This window comes from Parus major, chromosome 4 (assembly GCF_001522545.3).
Source record: "Parus major isolate Abel chromosome 4, Parus_major1.1, whole genome shotgun sequence".
In the NCBI taxonomy this organism is placed as follows: domain Eukaryota; kingdom Metazoa; phylum Chordata; class Aves; order Passeriformes; family Paridae; genus Parus; species Parus major.
This window is the reverse complement of record NC_031771.1, coordinates 59,658,260-59,671,596: the sequence shown is the minus strand read 5'-3', so window position 1 is coordinate 59,671,596 and position 13,337 is coordinate 59,658,260. Positions and strand designations below refer to the sequence as shown.

Sequence of the window (13,337 nt, the reverse complement as noted above, 5' to 3'; positions counted from 1 at the left end):
GAAGAAAAACATTTTCTATGAAAAGTAACGCAAGCTGGTAATGATATTTTTGTCTTGGAGCTCCTAGAACTTTGTTCATCACATTTAATTACTTTCTTATGCTTTTTTTAATCAAACGTTTAATTTTTTAAAACTATTGCACTCAAATCTTGTGGGATTGTTTTGTTGTGAAACAGTTTTGAAAGCATAGTTCTATAAATGTAGATGATCATGCTTGTCAGTGCTTTTAAAACATTTTCAATTAGCTTCCCTTCTTAGATTTTTCCTCTCTTCCATAGAGCAGGCAAAATCTCTGTCCCATCAGATTTAGTCCCGTTACTTTCCTCTCAAGATCACAAACTGTAATGTGTTTTCCATGAAAAGTTGTAAATTTGCTGGAAGCTGGCCTAAAGCCTCACTGTTTTTCTTTCTCCTTTTCTCCCCTTTCTGGATTCCTGCTGCCAACTCACAGTATTTTTTTGTTGTCAGGGATGCCTGAACTCCTAACAAAAATTTCCCCCTTCCTTAGTCTCTTGTGCTCCAATAGCTGCCTGTCTCCTTCCTTGCTAACCCCTGCACCTTCAGCTTTAGTACTGGTACCAGAGAAAATTTATTAGTAATATCCAGACAATAACTGTAGAGAGGCACAAAGACTATTTAGCACAAAATGGAAAATTCAGGTTGTTGTATATGATAGTTTGTTACAAAGTTATAATACTATAAATATAGATATAACATATAGATATAAATATACATACATAAATATAAATAGTTATAAGTGCATTTGCTGGAATATGAAGGAACACGGTATTGTGTTATAGCTGGGAATTCCTTTAAGTTAATTGAAGATGTTTCCTGAAGGTGTTTGGTTTCTTTGTGTTCTGAATAATTGATCAGGTTTCATCGACTTCTGTGCACTCAGGCTCCAGGTTTCAGTCACATATTGGCTGTCATAGTTTCACGTTGCATTTCTTTGGTAGTTCTAGCTTAACAGAGTTCCTGTCGTGCTCAGGCTGGAGCTGGCAGTGAATATCATGAGTTGTGCTGGCATGACTGTCTGTGGATCTGCCTTAGAAACAGGATTACTTCGTTTTGTAAACTCTCATCCACTGTTAGTGGAGATGAGGGCACAGCTTGCTGCAATTTCCGAACTTGCAGGAGTGGTCAGAGGTACATACAAAACCCTTGAGCTGCCACAGCTGACGAAAAACTTACATGGAACTGCTGCCTGACTTGTTTATCAGTTAAAAATTCTTTTAAGAGCCCATCCATTTTTGTTCTATCTTTAAGTAATTAGAGTTGTGAAAATCATCTTGGAACCTTTTTGTTCTTTCAGTCTGCTTGCAGTCTGACATGAGTCACATCCTTCCTCACTCCCTCTGCCTTGTTAATACATGAAGTACAACGTTTTCCACTTTCTCATTTGTACTTTTCTTCTACACCATTCTTGTTCTCAGACAGAAACCATTCTCACTTGGACGTGTTCACAAAATGCTGCTATATCAGTCCTCCCCTGGTGACCTGTTTTCAGTGCTCTCCTCATCATATTTGCACTTGCCATTTCCTGTTAGCCTAAAAAAAAGGGTTGATCTAGTAATTTATTAAAAAAAAAAGGACACAGACCCCATAATTGTCCTTTTCCTCTTACGATTATACATTTAACTGGTATTTCAATCCATTCTAATTTTTACTTTTTTGTAAGAGTTAAAAAAGGAATGGATTTTTTTTTAGAGCATCGATACTCTAATTCCTTTAATCCTTTGTTGTTTTTCCTCTCCATCTGCCAAATCATAACAGGATAAAGGCTTTTAGAGATATGTTCTTTTATATTTTCACCATGATGGATAGTAGTAGCAGGGTGGCAAGTATCTGCATTGCAAATAGGAGAGGATGTACTGCTGTAGCACATGCTTTTAATTGATCAACTTGTTTTCACAAATTTCTGAGCTCTTCTGTTGCTGTCTGTATTCCTAAAATTTCTAAGGTACTTACTAAAACATCAGGTGGACTTTAGTTTCTAATTCTGTACTCTGATAGAATTTCTTAGACTTTCTTGACTATTTAGATATTTGTAGAGTTTCATAGATTTAGCAACACTGTTTTTGGAAGAGAATCTTTAAAGGTAGGATAATGAATAGCTCTAGGGCTTAGAGGCAATCTGTATTTAAAAAAAACCCAAAAAACCCTAAAGCCTAATTTTCATGCAGCAAATTTCAGTGTTTTAGCTTGGCAGCTAACAGAGAATGAAACAGCATATTTTTCATAGAGTGGTTTGGGTTGGAAGGGACACCTTCCACTGGACCAGATTGCTCCAACCTGGCCATTTTTTTGGTCATACATGTATAGTTTTGAAATGTTTGGGGATAATTTAGTGGTTTTTAATATCTGTTTAATAGTGTAATAAAGGCTTTTGAAGTACCATGATTTCTTTATGTCTAACAGACTTGCACAAATGACATTAATATCAGTCATTGCACTAACAATCTCTCTGTGTTCAAATAGTGTGGATTTCTTTAGCTGTGCTGATTAGTACATTCTAGTTTCAATGGCTGTTTTCTGTTCAAGTCATGGATGCTTTTATTTCCAGCTCTTCAGAGTCCCATGAAAAACATTTGCCAAAACAGTGCTGTTTGCTTAAGATACGTGATTCTTTACTTATTTGTGTGCATGTGTTTATGCATAGCCAATTTTTTTAATTGATCTGGAGAAGGAGGTCTGCCTTCATAGTCTGAATGTCTGGAATAGAGTCAAGAAAAGATGAAAAGGGAGACTTCCCAGGAAATGAAATACTTGTGAATTGCAGTTTTTTGGCTTTTTTAGTAATGCCCTCCTTAATTTCCTAAATTATTAATTTGATTTTTCACAGCAAGGAAGAGACTTTTGTCAGTGGAAAGTATTTTCTTAATTGCAATTGTTATCCAGATAGGTTGGGGAAATGGTTAGCTCAGTTCATTTTTATATTTTGTAATCATTGCTTAAGCTTTGTTTTATTCCCAGAGTCTCCTTTTTCTTAACCTGTGTTTATCTTTACTGTTCCACCGAAGGCTCAGTAGTCAGTTTTGCATAACAGTGTAAAAAACCATAAATAAAAACTTTGATTGGATACTAATTTACTTTCTCTTTTCTAATACCACACAATTTACTAGTGGTTTTTGTCCTCTTTCTCTTTGTTATACTTCTGACCAGAAATAGGTAAGCAGTGTTTACTTCCAAAATGGGGCATGTGGAGCTAATTAATCTTATCTAGAACCTGCTTCTCAGTGGAATCTAATTAGATTTGTCATTAGGCAGTTGGTTCCTCTTCCTTCAATTTATAATGTTACTGTTTAAAAAATTTTTTGACTGCATGTTCTCTAGGTGCTTGTCCTAATCTCCCAGAATCATATATGGCAGTCTCTACTATTTACATAAATGCTGGACAATTTATATTCTTTCTTGGGGATGAAATAGAATGAAAAGTGAAAATGTATTTGTTATTCTGAATAGATATGTGTGCTACTGATAGTTTTTTCTTTTTTTTGCTTTCACCCTTTTATTTTCAGTGAAAGATGGAATTCTTTCAGGCATGAATCTACTTTTAAGAAACATCAAAGACCATTAAGGATCCATATTGTGTAACTGTTTCATTAGTTTCCAAGTACCAACTGTACTCTCACTAATGATGCCGTTAATTTGCTGAGTTCTTGGTAGTCTGAGAGTTTTATCACTAATTCTCGGGTTAAAAATGAAAAAAAATTAAAAATCACAGAACTAGTGTGGTCATACTTGACTAGTGGTGAAATCAAATAGATATACATGTATATTCATGTTGTTCTAACAGAAACACTCATGCAGGATGTTGATGTTTTGCTCAGCTGTGCAGCCACAGTAATGGATACTGCTGAATTTCGTCAGGGGTTGAGGTGAAGTTCACTGTGTGGCACAGATTACTGCATTAGGTGTAAGCTTTCCATTCAGATGGGGAAGGCTGGTGTGGCTTTAAGGGATGAGACAGGTGTGAACCACCTTAGCAGTACCTGCCTGGATGGACAGATGATTTTAAAAGTTGCTCAAAAAGTTGCTCAAAAAGACGGGAACTCTTCTCATTCCACTGGGTGTTGCTTGCCAACATTTACAGAGGGCAATTTATGTCTCTTCACATTTTGTTCATTTAGCTAAAGCCATCTTACCTTGTTTATACTGCACATTAAAATGCTCTCTCAAAACCTCGGAAGCTAATATCCACTTACTAGATTTCCAGGTTGCATTGGCAGAACTTGCCCAATTTACTTCTCAGCCAATAAAAAAAACCAAAACAAACAAATCCAACCCTTAGTAAATTGCAAATTGGAAGGGAAAGAGATTTCAGAGAAAAATGGACCACTTTTAATACTGAATGAAGTTGAACTCTCAAGCCTGTTGAGGAGATGAACCCTGCTGCAGACTTTGGATCCAGATTCCTGTTTTGTCTTGACAAGTCTTTGAGCTTGTGAACAGAATCTGTTGAGAACACTGGTGCTGGCCAGAGCCCAGTTGCTGTAGAACAGTGTTGTCTCCATGGGAATTAGCAAACAGGCAGACATCTCTGAGGCTGTACAATGTTCTAGCTGCTCTTCTCTGCTTTGTGTGAGTGGTTGTTGGCATGAGGCTATGAGGATGCAAAATTTGTTCTTTTGATTAACATGATGTGTATAGACTTTACAATGAGTGATCAAAGGGAGACCAAAATATTTCAGAACTTGGAGCACAGAAACTTGCCCAAAGGAAGAAAAGAAGACAAATAGAAAACTTAATAAATATTACAAATCCACCAAATGAGCAATTATAAAATTACTAATAAATATTTTTTTAAGCTTACTATAATGAAGAAAGATGCTGACATGAAACAGAAGGGAATTTGCTATGATTTAAAGTCTTTTATTTTGTCAAGCAAAAAAACAGCAGTAGACTGGCAGGAATTTTCCCCACATTGAATATTATAGTGAAAGGAATCCAAAATTTCAGGCACATAATCACAAGTTTTTGTAATGTAGTGAGTTTATGTACATCTGCTTAGCACCAGTCACCGACTGTGTGCCTAATTTTAGGTTCAAGCTTACACTTTTGCCATTTGGAATAAACTTGATATGCACATGCTGAGTAGCTTAACCAACATCTGGTGACTTTTTAGGGAGAAAGAGTATGATTATGAGGATAAGAGAAAACCATTAGATTTAATTACTGCGGCACCAATTCTAGTAGTGGAACATCCAAGTGAGGGAGCTGCTGTCTACAGAACAAAAGTTCCTGCAATTTTGTACTGTGTGATTTAAAAAGCTGGAGTTCACAGTAGCAAGAAAATAAGATTTTTGAAAATATGGAGAAATGTTCCAGGAGAAACTGGATGAGATGATTTCCAGGACAGTAATTTCTTATAGAAAAAGCAAATATTTTGTAGTTAAATGGTTTCCAGTTAAGACAGGAAAGAGCCAGGATCATCTTGCTTTTATTACTGACATGTATTATGTGTACATTTTAGCAACCTAACTGATGAATCATGTTAGTACAGTAAATTAAAGCTGAATGTTTAAGATATTTGACTTGAGACTGGAAAAGCAAACTTCAAAGAATTTTAATATGTGATTTGCCAGGGGCATGGCAAATGACCAACTTGTTTTGAAATTGAGGTCCTGTTACATTTCCTTAAAATTCAGATCTCACTATGATCAGTAATGTACTAAAATGAAAGAAGTAAATAAATATATATTTTCTCTTTTGTTTAGGGTGCAAAATTTGGACATTCAGTGGGATTAAATCAGGCTCCTCCCCCACGTTCTTCTGCTCGAAGATCATTTGGAAGATCTAAGCGATTTAGTATTACTCGCTCTCTGGATGACCTTGAGGTAATTAAGTTCCACTTAAAATGTAGAAGTGAGTCTTGGAGAACTTACAGTAGATAATGCTGATAATTGCTGAAAGAAAGTTAGTAAAGTATTAGTACAACAAAGTAACTTACTATCTTATGACATTTTTGTGAGGGGAATGCAGATTTCAGGTATCAACTGTCTTTTTCAATATTTCTTTAATAATTTACATTGATGCCAGCAGTGGCCATTCTTTCTGTGGGGAATTCTGACTTTATTTTTCCTGTCACAGTTGGTTCTGTGTAAATCCAAACAATACACTTTTGCTAATCAAAATGTTCATAATGTCTCAGAAATGAATGTATTGTGATATATAGAAAAATCAGATGTTTATTGTATTCTGCTTTTTGTTCAGCTGATGAATTTTGTCAGCAGTTGAGAAAAGGGAATTCCTAATCAACTTGTTGATTTTGGGTCCTTTTAAGTGTAATATTATGCTGTTTTACATCTGGTGTGAGATAAGCTGATGTCTGGGTCTCAGTGGCTGAACCATATTGGTTTTGGTGAAAACAAGGAATGAAAAGCCATCCTCCTGTTCTGCTGCAGGAATATGGCTTTGTTACATCTTCACTCCTAGCACACCTCCTCAGGAAAACCTGACCCACAGTGATGTGAGGGTGAATGGAGAGAGTCTGCCCTTACCCCTTTACCATGCTTACTTGGAGGAAGTCTGGTGACTGGGGAGAAGCAAAAATCTGTGTAGAGCTCTTGGCACAAGAGCCATGGAATACGTGCTACAGCACTGTTCAGCACGGGAGGGAATGTGGCACACTGAGCCCTCTAAATGGGAAGGAGGTGTTTAAAAAGCATTTGAGATGGGAGGAGGAAAGAAGGAGACACTTGGAGTTTTCTGCTGTGGGAAAATGTAGGAAGAATGGAATTTCACAGACTCTGAGGTAAAGGAGAAGGGAGCTCAGTGCAGTGGATTTTTAGGGAGCAGAGTGTATGGAGGAGCTTCTGTCATGCTTAGGGAATGCAGGTAGGAACTGTAATTATTTCTCAGGTGTTTTTCCATTTTTCTGTTTTTCATAGTGGTCTATGTTCTCTGAAGCTTTTAAATGTCTTGCTTTTTTTTCTAGTTATGGGAAATACTTAATTTCATTGCACTCATAACTTTAATGTAGTAACTGCATAACTTAAGCACAGCAAGAACTTCTGGATAAAGGGGTTTGGGAACCATCTAGTTACATCTTTCTTAATCAGAAAATGGTGATTCTTGTAAATTGAAAAAGTTTGCTGTTATATATATCCAGTTTTGACAGAATTTCTGGTTGCAGTAAGAGCGAGTTCTCTCAGAATACCAAAGAGTCTAGTGCTAGTAATTCAAATGCAACAGGAAAAACATGGTTCTTTCCACAGTCTTACAGACTGAAATTTCATGCAGGTTTTTGCGCATCTCGTGTTTTGAGTGTTTTAAAAATCAAAAATAAAATTTAATTTCTGTTTTCGGAGCTGTTTCACATTGTGTAAATATTCATTAAAATAGGCACTTGGAACTTCCCATTAATTTCAGAAAGATATGATAGTTACTGGCCTAAAAAATCCTTTTTTCCCCCTCTCATTATGTCCTGGTTGGTATTGTCAGTGTATATAAACAGAGTAGCACCAACATGAGGGATTAAGAGTGAATCTGTTCTCATTGTTACTGAGTTACTTTGGAAGGGGAAAGTTTCATTCTGGGTCACAATAGGACTGGACAAAGGAATGGTCTATATTCAAATCTGTATTTGGATGAATGCCCTTACTACAGGTAGCTGTGTGGGTGCAGTCTGTTCTCTGTCCAGCACTTTTCACTTTGAAATCTTTTTTTCACTCTGTATGTTGTAAGAGAATTATATCCTAGATATCCCAGCAATCAGAGAACAATTTCAAAAGCTTTGTGTGTCAAAATAAAATAGTGATGAGGTGTTTTAATTTTGGTTCAAACTTCAGCACTGCTGCTTCAGCTCTTGTCCCAAGTACTCATACACTCTGTGTAGTAGAACACAATGTTGTCAGTACATGTTTAGTTTACTTCAGGCGGTCTATTTAGGGTTGGTGGAAGAGGAAATAACAATAGCAGGAAATTCTTAGGGACTCCACCTTTGGAATAATGACCATGTATTGTATAGGCTACTTGCTTGCTTTTGTGTTCTTTTCAGTTATCTTAGCAGAATGGATAAGGGAATAATCCAGACATGAAATTTGGAAGTTAGTACACTTCTCTGAGTTTGTGGGTTTGATTCCTGCTGGCATCCAAATTAATCTTCTAAATTGAGCAGTGTAAGTAGGTTCCATAGAGTTTCTTTTATGGGCATTTGCTGAAGGCTGTTCATAGTTTACAGGTCTAAAAGAGTTGCATTTGAATTTTTTGTTGAAGTATGAACGCTGTGTGAAACACCAGCTGTCAGTGTTGCTGACTGCTGCCATAAGGTGGCGTGATTTCTTTGAAATTTGTTATTTATTTATTTAAAAAAATATCTGTCCAAGAATACAGCATATTGATAGGTATTTTAATAAATAAAAACACGATTTCATGAAAAAATGTCACTTTTACTTTTAAGTTGTTAGACTACATCTGGCTATATGCACACAGATTAGAATTAATGACATAGTTGCCCCTCAAGTATTTTCCTCTTATCTGCAGAAGCTCTGTTATATGTAGAAAAAAACAGACAAGTTTGTAGGATTTACGTCTAGGTGCTGTTTTTACTAATAGAAACTGTATACAAGATTATTATAAAAATGCAGGCATCAAAATAGGATGAGAGTGCAAAATTAATGTGTTGTGCTATAATATAAAATTAATGTTGTGTTATAATTGTGGTAGGGGAAATGTCCCATAAAACAGAAAATGCACAATTTAATTTCTGAACTATGGAAATTGTGCTTGTTCACAGCAGGGCTGATTATGATTAATTATTCTTTAAATTGGAACTGAATTCAGAAAATGAGCATGTCTAGTATGTGCCCCAGTTACGTTGTTTTCAGAAGAAACATATTTAGAAAATTTTCTTTATTAAAATACAAGAAATCTGGTTTTGTTAAGAACAGATTTATCTTTTACCTAGCAATAAATTTTCCTATGTGAATAATTTGTTGTTATGAAATAGTGTCCATTAACACCCATGTTAACATTCTGTGATTTGCACCAATTTTATTTTAGCATATATCTGGTTCATATTTTCAAGGTGTAACTCAAGCTAAAAGAACCTTATGATTATTTGATATTTGGCTTAATGAGAGGCCATGATCCTGTCTTTCTTCCCACTTTTCTTCCCTGCAGGTAAATGCCACTACTCTGATCCTCTTGCACAATTCTGTTCTGGAAAAGGTGTTTATAAATGCATTAAAGGTGTCCCTGTGAGACTGCAGACAGTAGAATACTACCTATATAAAAATTTACCTTAAACACAGTAATTGTAATTCTTCTATTCATTACCAGTTTTGGTAACACTTTCAACTGTAGCCCATTCCACTAATCTTTTAATTTTTCTTGATGTCTGTAAAAATAGGAGAACTTTGCAGTATTTTCTTGAAGTCAAAAGATTTAGGTTCCTCCTCATCAAGAAGAACATTCAAAGGTGTTTTTTTCCCTGAAAATCATTTTGGTACTTGTGCTTTTTGCATTTTTCTATGGTTAAAAATAGGGCAGAGTAGTATAATGAGAGACATAATCTCTTACGGAAACAAGTGTCAAATTCTTTAAGTATTGTTAAATAAGCATTTAATGCAGAGATATTTTTAAAATTAAAGATAATTTAATTATTTTAACTAAATATCAGGACAAGGAAAGATGGCTGTTGCAGCTTTTCTTCTTGTTCTCATCCTGTTTTGGAAACCTTAAAGCTATATTTTATATTATAAACAAGATTTGCATCAAATTTCTAGAGTTTATTAATGTTTTCAATGTTGGAATGTATCATGAATTCTTTCTAAAAATCAGTGTGAGGACTTTTGTTGGAATGTTCCATCTTAATTATAACCATTAATAATGTAGTATTATTAGGTGTTATTTTAGATAATAATGCTTGATTTTTTTTTCTGTTTTGTTAGTTCTACTGAATCAACTTCTTTTTGCATTTCATCTCTTATTTGAAAGAATAAAGCACATCTCTTTGGTATGAGGTTTTTATACTAATGGATGACTTGTCTCTGCTGGATATTAACTTTGGCATCTGTGGGTGGCAAAACTCCCCCTAAATGCTCATTTGACTTAATAAGAAGTTTTTAAGTGGGTACCTGTTTTTGTTTGACTGATTTAAATAATCAGACAAAGCTTACACAGGGAGATAATAGCTATATTAGACCAACTAGTATACTCTGAAAATCAGATAAGAACATCTAAACATGCCCCAAACTTTTCCCAATCTCTTAAATGACCTAATAAAAAGTATTAACTCTCCCTGCAGAGGTTCCTTATTGATATTCTTAGATCATCACCATGGCCACAATGCCACCATGATAGCAAGTATAAGTACATTATTTAAATCAAGAGGCCTCTTCATTCTCAGCTAGTAACAGTGAATTCAAAATTTGAAAACTTATGGTTTTGTCTTGGATTTCACCAATTAGTTTAAAGTATGCTCTACTGTGTACCCCCTTTAAGAACTGCATCTTTGGAAATATTTTGTCCAAATTTTTATCTAAGATATAACCAACAAATTGGCAGGTTTGCTGTCAGCTTTCATGAATGGGGGAGGAAAGGCCAATTGTGAAATAACAGTGCCTGTGTGAGAAAATCTCCATTTTTGTATGTAAAGGGCAGTACTGTATTTTTAGCATGCCGATAATGAATTCCTAAAGGCTTAATCCAGTCTCATATACAGATATTCTGGAGTCTGAGTGCTAGTACTGAGCAGCCCCTGACACTGCTGTGCTGGAAGCTTCATGGATCTGTGCCCACAGATGAGGTTCTTGTTTCTCTTTTCCCTCTACACCAGGGTCAGCCTCTGGTGCAGTGAGTGGTGTGCTTAGTGGTTGATTTCAGACTCCCTGACTTTGCTGGGACCTCTTGCTGAACCACTGTCGCCCTGAAAACTCAGCTTCTGAGCTTGCTGACATGGTTTTCTAAGGACTTTCCCAGGACAGTAACTGTAAACATAGATATGTGTACATTCTTTCTGTTACACGTCTTGTGATGGACATCTCTCATGGCCAGTGCAGTGAGAAAGTGTTATCCTGACCATCCAATCCCTGGCCATGGTCACAAGCCTATAAATCCTGGGAGGAAAAATAAACTCTACTCTTTCTGCACCACACCTCAACCTGTGTCCGCGTGATCTATTGATCTTCAGCGGTAACAAACCACGGTGTCTAGCTGCAAACAGTGTCAGTCAGTCATGACATTACACATTGATGTTTTTACCATAAATTACTGGTGTGGCCATGGAGCTGATCAGTCAGACCTTGAAAATATTCAGTGGTTTGTGCCAGCTGTTCTTCTGCCTTGCTCAGACCCTGGGCTGCCACAGTCCTGGCTGGAGTTGTTCTCCTGCTGGGCTGCACAGTGGGCACACGCTTGTCCTGGAAAGTGAAACGCTGCTAGGACATGGGGGCAAGCAGGTGATTGCACTGTCTGGACTGTGATTCTGTCCAGCATCATTTGGTTTCACACTTGATTCTCTAGACTACTCTATTAAGGATTTCAGACTCTCCAGCCTTCTCTAGAGGATCATGCTCAGGCTTTTCCTTTGGCATGTGGGATCTTATCAGATAGTTTATTTATATCTCCGAAGAAGGAAACATCATGCTAGTAGTATACATTTTATTTTTCCTCACAGACTGTGCTCTAGCATTACTGTTAGGTTTTTGCTGGTATTTTATGCTATACCATGATTTTAAAAAGATTTTCACTACCTGCTCTTAAGTTTACTTGAACTCTTTCATGGAAAGTTCTTGCACTTCTCACACTGTTTTGTAAAGTATCTGACAAAGGTAGGTTGGTCAACAGATCAATACAGTAGTGTGCAATCTCTTTATTGTGAATTTGAGGTACTTATTTCTACATATAATCCAGAACATTAAACTGTGCTTTTTTTCACAGTCACTGAGAATAATGGGATTTATTTTCTGCTACTGCAATTGGTAAAATGAGTGTCCTTTAGTAATGTTATGGTTTTCTCCTGCTTTTGGGTTATTTGCTTTACTGCAGATTCTGGAGAAATTTGCCATGTAAATTTACACGTAAAGAGCAGAGTAGTCAGAGAATGTGCTAGAGCTGGATCTCATCTCTGTTTTTTTTTTTGTGAGGTGCATATGGGCAATGCTCATCACAGCAGTGCTCACCCCATGCTGTGGTGCAGGAGAAGAAACCCACAGTGTTGCCTAGGATGGATTCCTTAGGGAATTAGGTTCCCATATGTGCAAAGGCAGCTGGCACTGTATAGAGAAATTTCTTCTTGAGGAGGCAATCAGCAGATTGTCTAACCCTGGCACCCAAGTGCTGTCCAAGCCTTTATTGCCTCCAGGCTTGGTTCTCCAACACAAGCCCATTTCTGCCACAGAACCAGAGAACATGGCTTTCAGAGACTAGAGATAAACTTGTATTCTGTATAAATTAATTTTCTTGTAGTAGACAGTACTGCCATTCTTAAGATGTGTGATTAAAGGGACACAGGTGAATTCACAGGCTGTAAACACCTCTGCAGTTTGTGGAACTGCAAGGATCAGACAGGGTGAGCATGTTCAAGTAACCACCTGAAGCTACAGGGGAGTTGCATTCCTTTTTTCAGCAATGTAAGATACTGGGCTTTGGCATTGGCTCTGCTGTTTTGGTTCTGTTTTCCTTGAGCAGTGACAGAACTGTCAATGCTCACACAAATGGAGCTCTTGTTAGGCTGGCAACCTCTCAGGGATGTCTTTCTCCCTAACCTTGCATTCTTCAAAAATTTGACTTAGTCTCTTTGAACTGAAGCTGTTCTCTCCTTCTGGCTCTGAGGCATGGGACTTTAAGGCAGGATAATGCTACTATTTACTGCACTGATTCTGAAATGTAGAACTATTTGCTGCTTAAGGCTGATTCTTGCTGCAGTTTCTTATATTACATTTGTTGATTCAAGAGCATCTTTTAAGGCTCCTCCCAGTAAAGTGAGCAGTGAGGTGAAGTTACTCCAGGTAATAAGGGCAAGAGCAGTCTCTGAAGATGAGACCAGGCTGCTTTTATAAGACTGAATGACCAAGCAACAAAATGGCAGATGAAAATGTATGCAGATAAATGCAAAGTAATACAAATGAGGAAAAACAGCTCTAGCTTCATATAAAAAATGGTATATATGTTTCTCAGTAGACTGTTTCTTCTCAGAAGTGAGATCTTTGAGTTCTAAGGGAGAATTGCATGTAAACAGCAGCTCAGTACAGTAGCAGTGAAGCAAAATCCTGTATTATGGATTATTACAGAAGGAATAGATGATTCCATTGTATACAACTGTGGTTTCTTTTTCCATCCTGGTCTCTATTTTAAAATGTTCTGCTATATTAGAAGAAGAAAAGCTTTAG

The 13,337-nt window shown here is 36.7% G+C and overlaps 1 protein-coding gene across 7 annotated transcripts in view; it reads left to right on the top strand.

Moving 5' to 3' along the window:
• The window catches only part of RGS12 (regulator of G protein signaling 12), an 85,116-nt gene that overhangs the window by 16,094 nt on the left and 55,685 nt on the right, over nucleotides 1-13,337 (top strand). For all 7 annotated transcript variants that reach the window (XM_019006415.2, XM_019006414.2, XM_015625017.3 and 4 more), the window contains exon 3: nucleotides 5,721-5,840. In XM_019006415.2, the coding sequence (XP_018861960.1) occupies nucleotides 5,721-5,840 (120 nt within the window). The remainder of the gene's footprint in view (nucleotides 1-5,720; nucleotides 5,841-13,337) is intronic.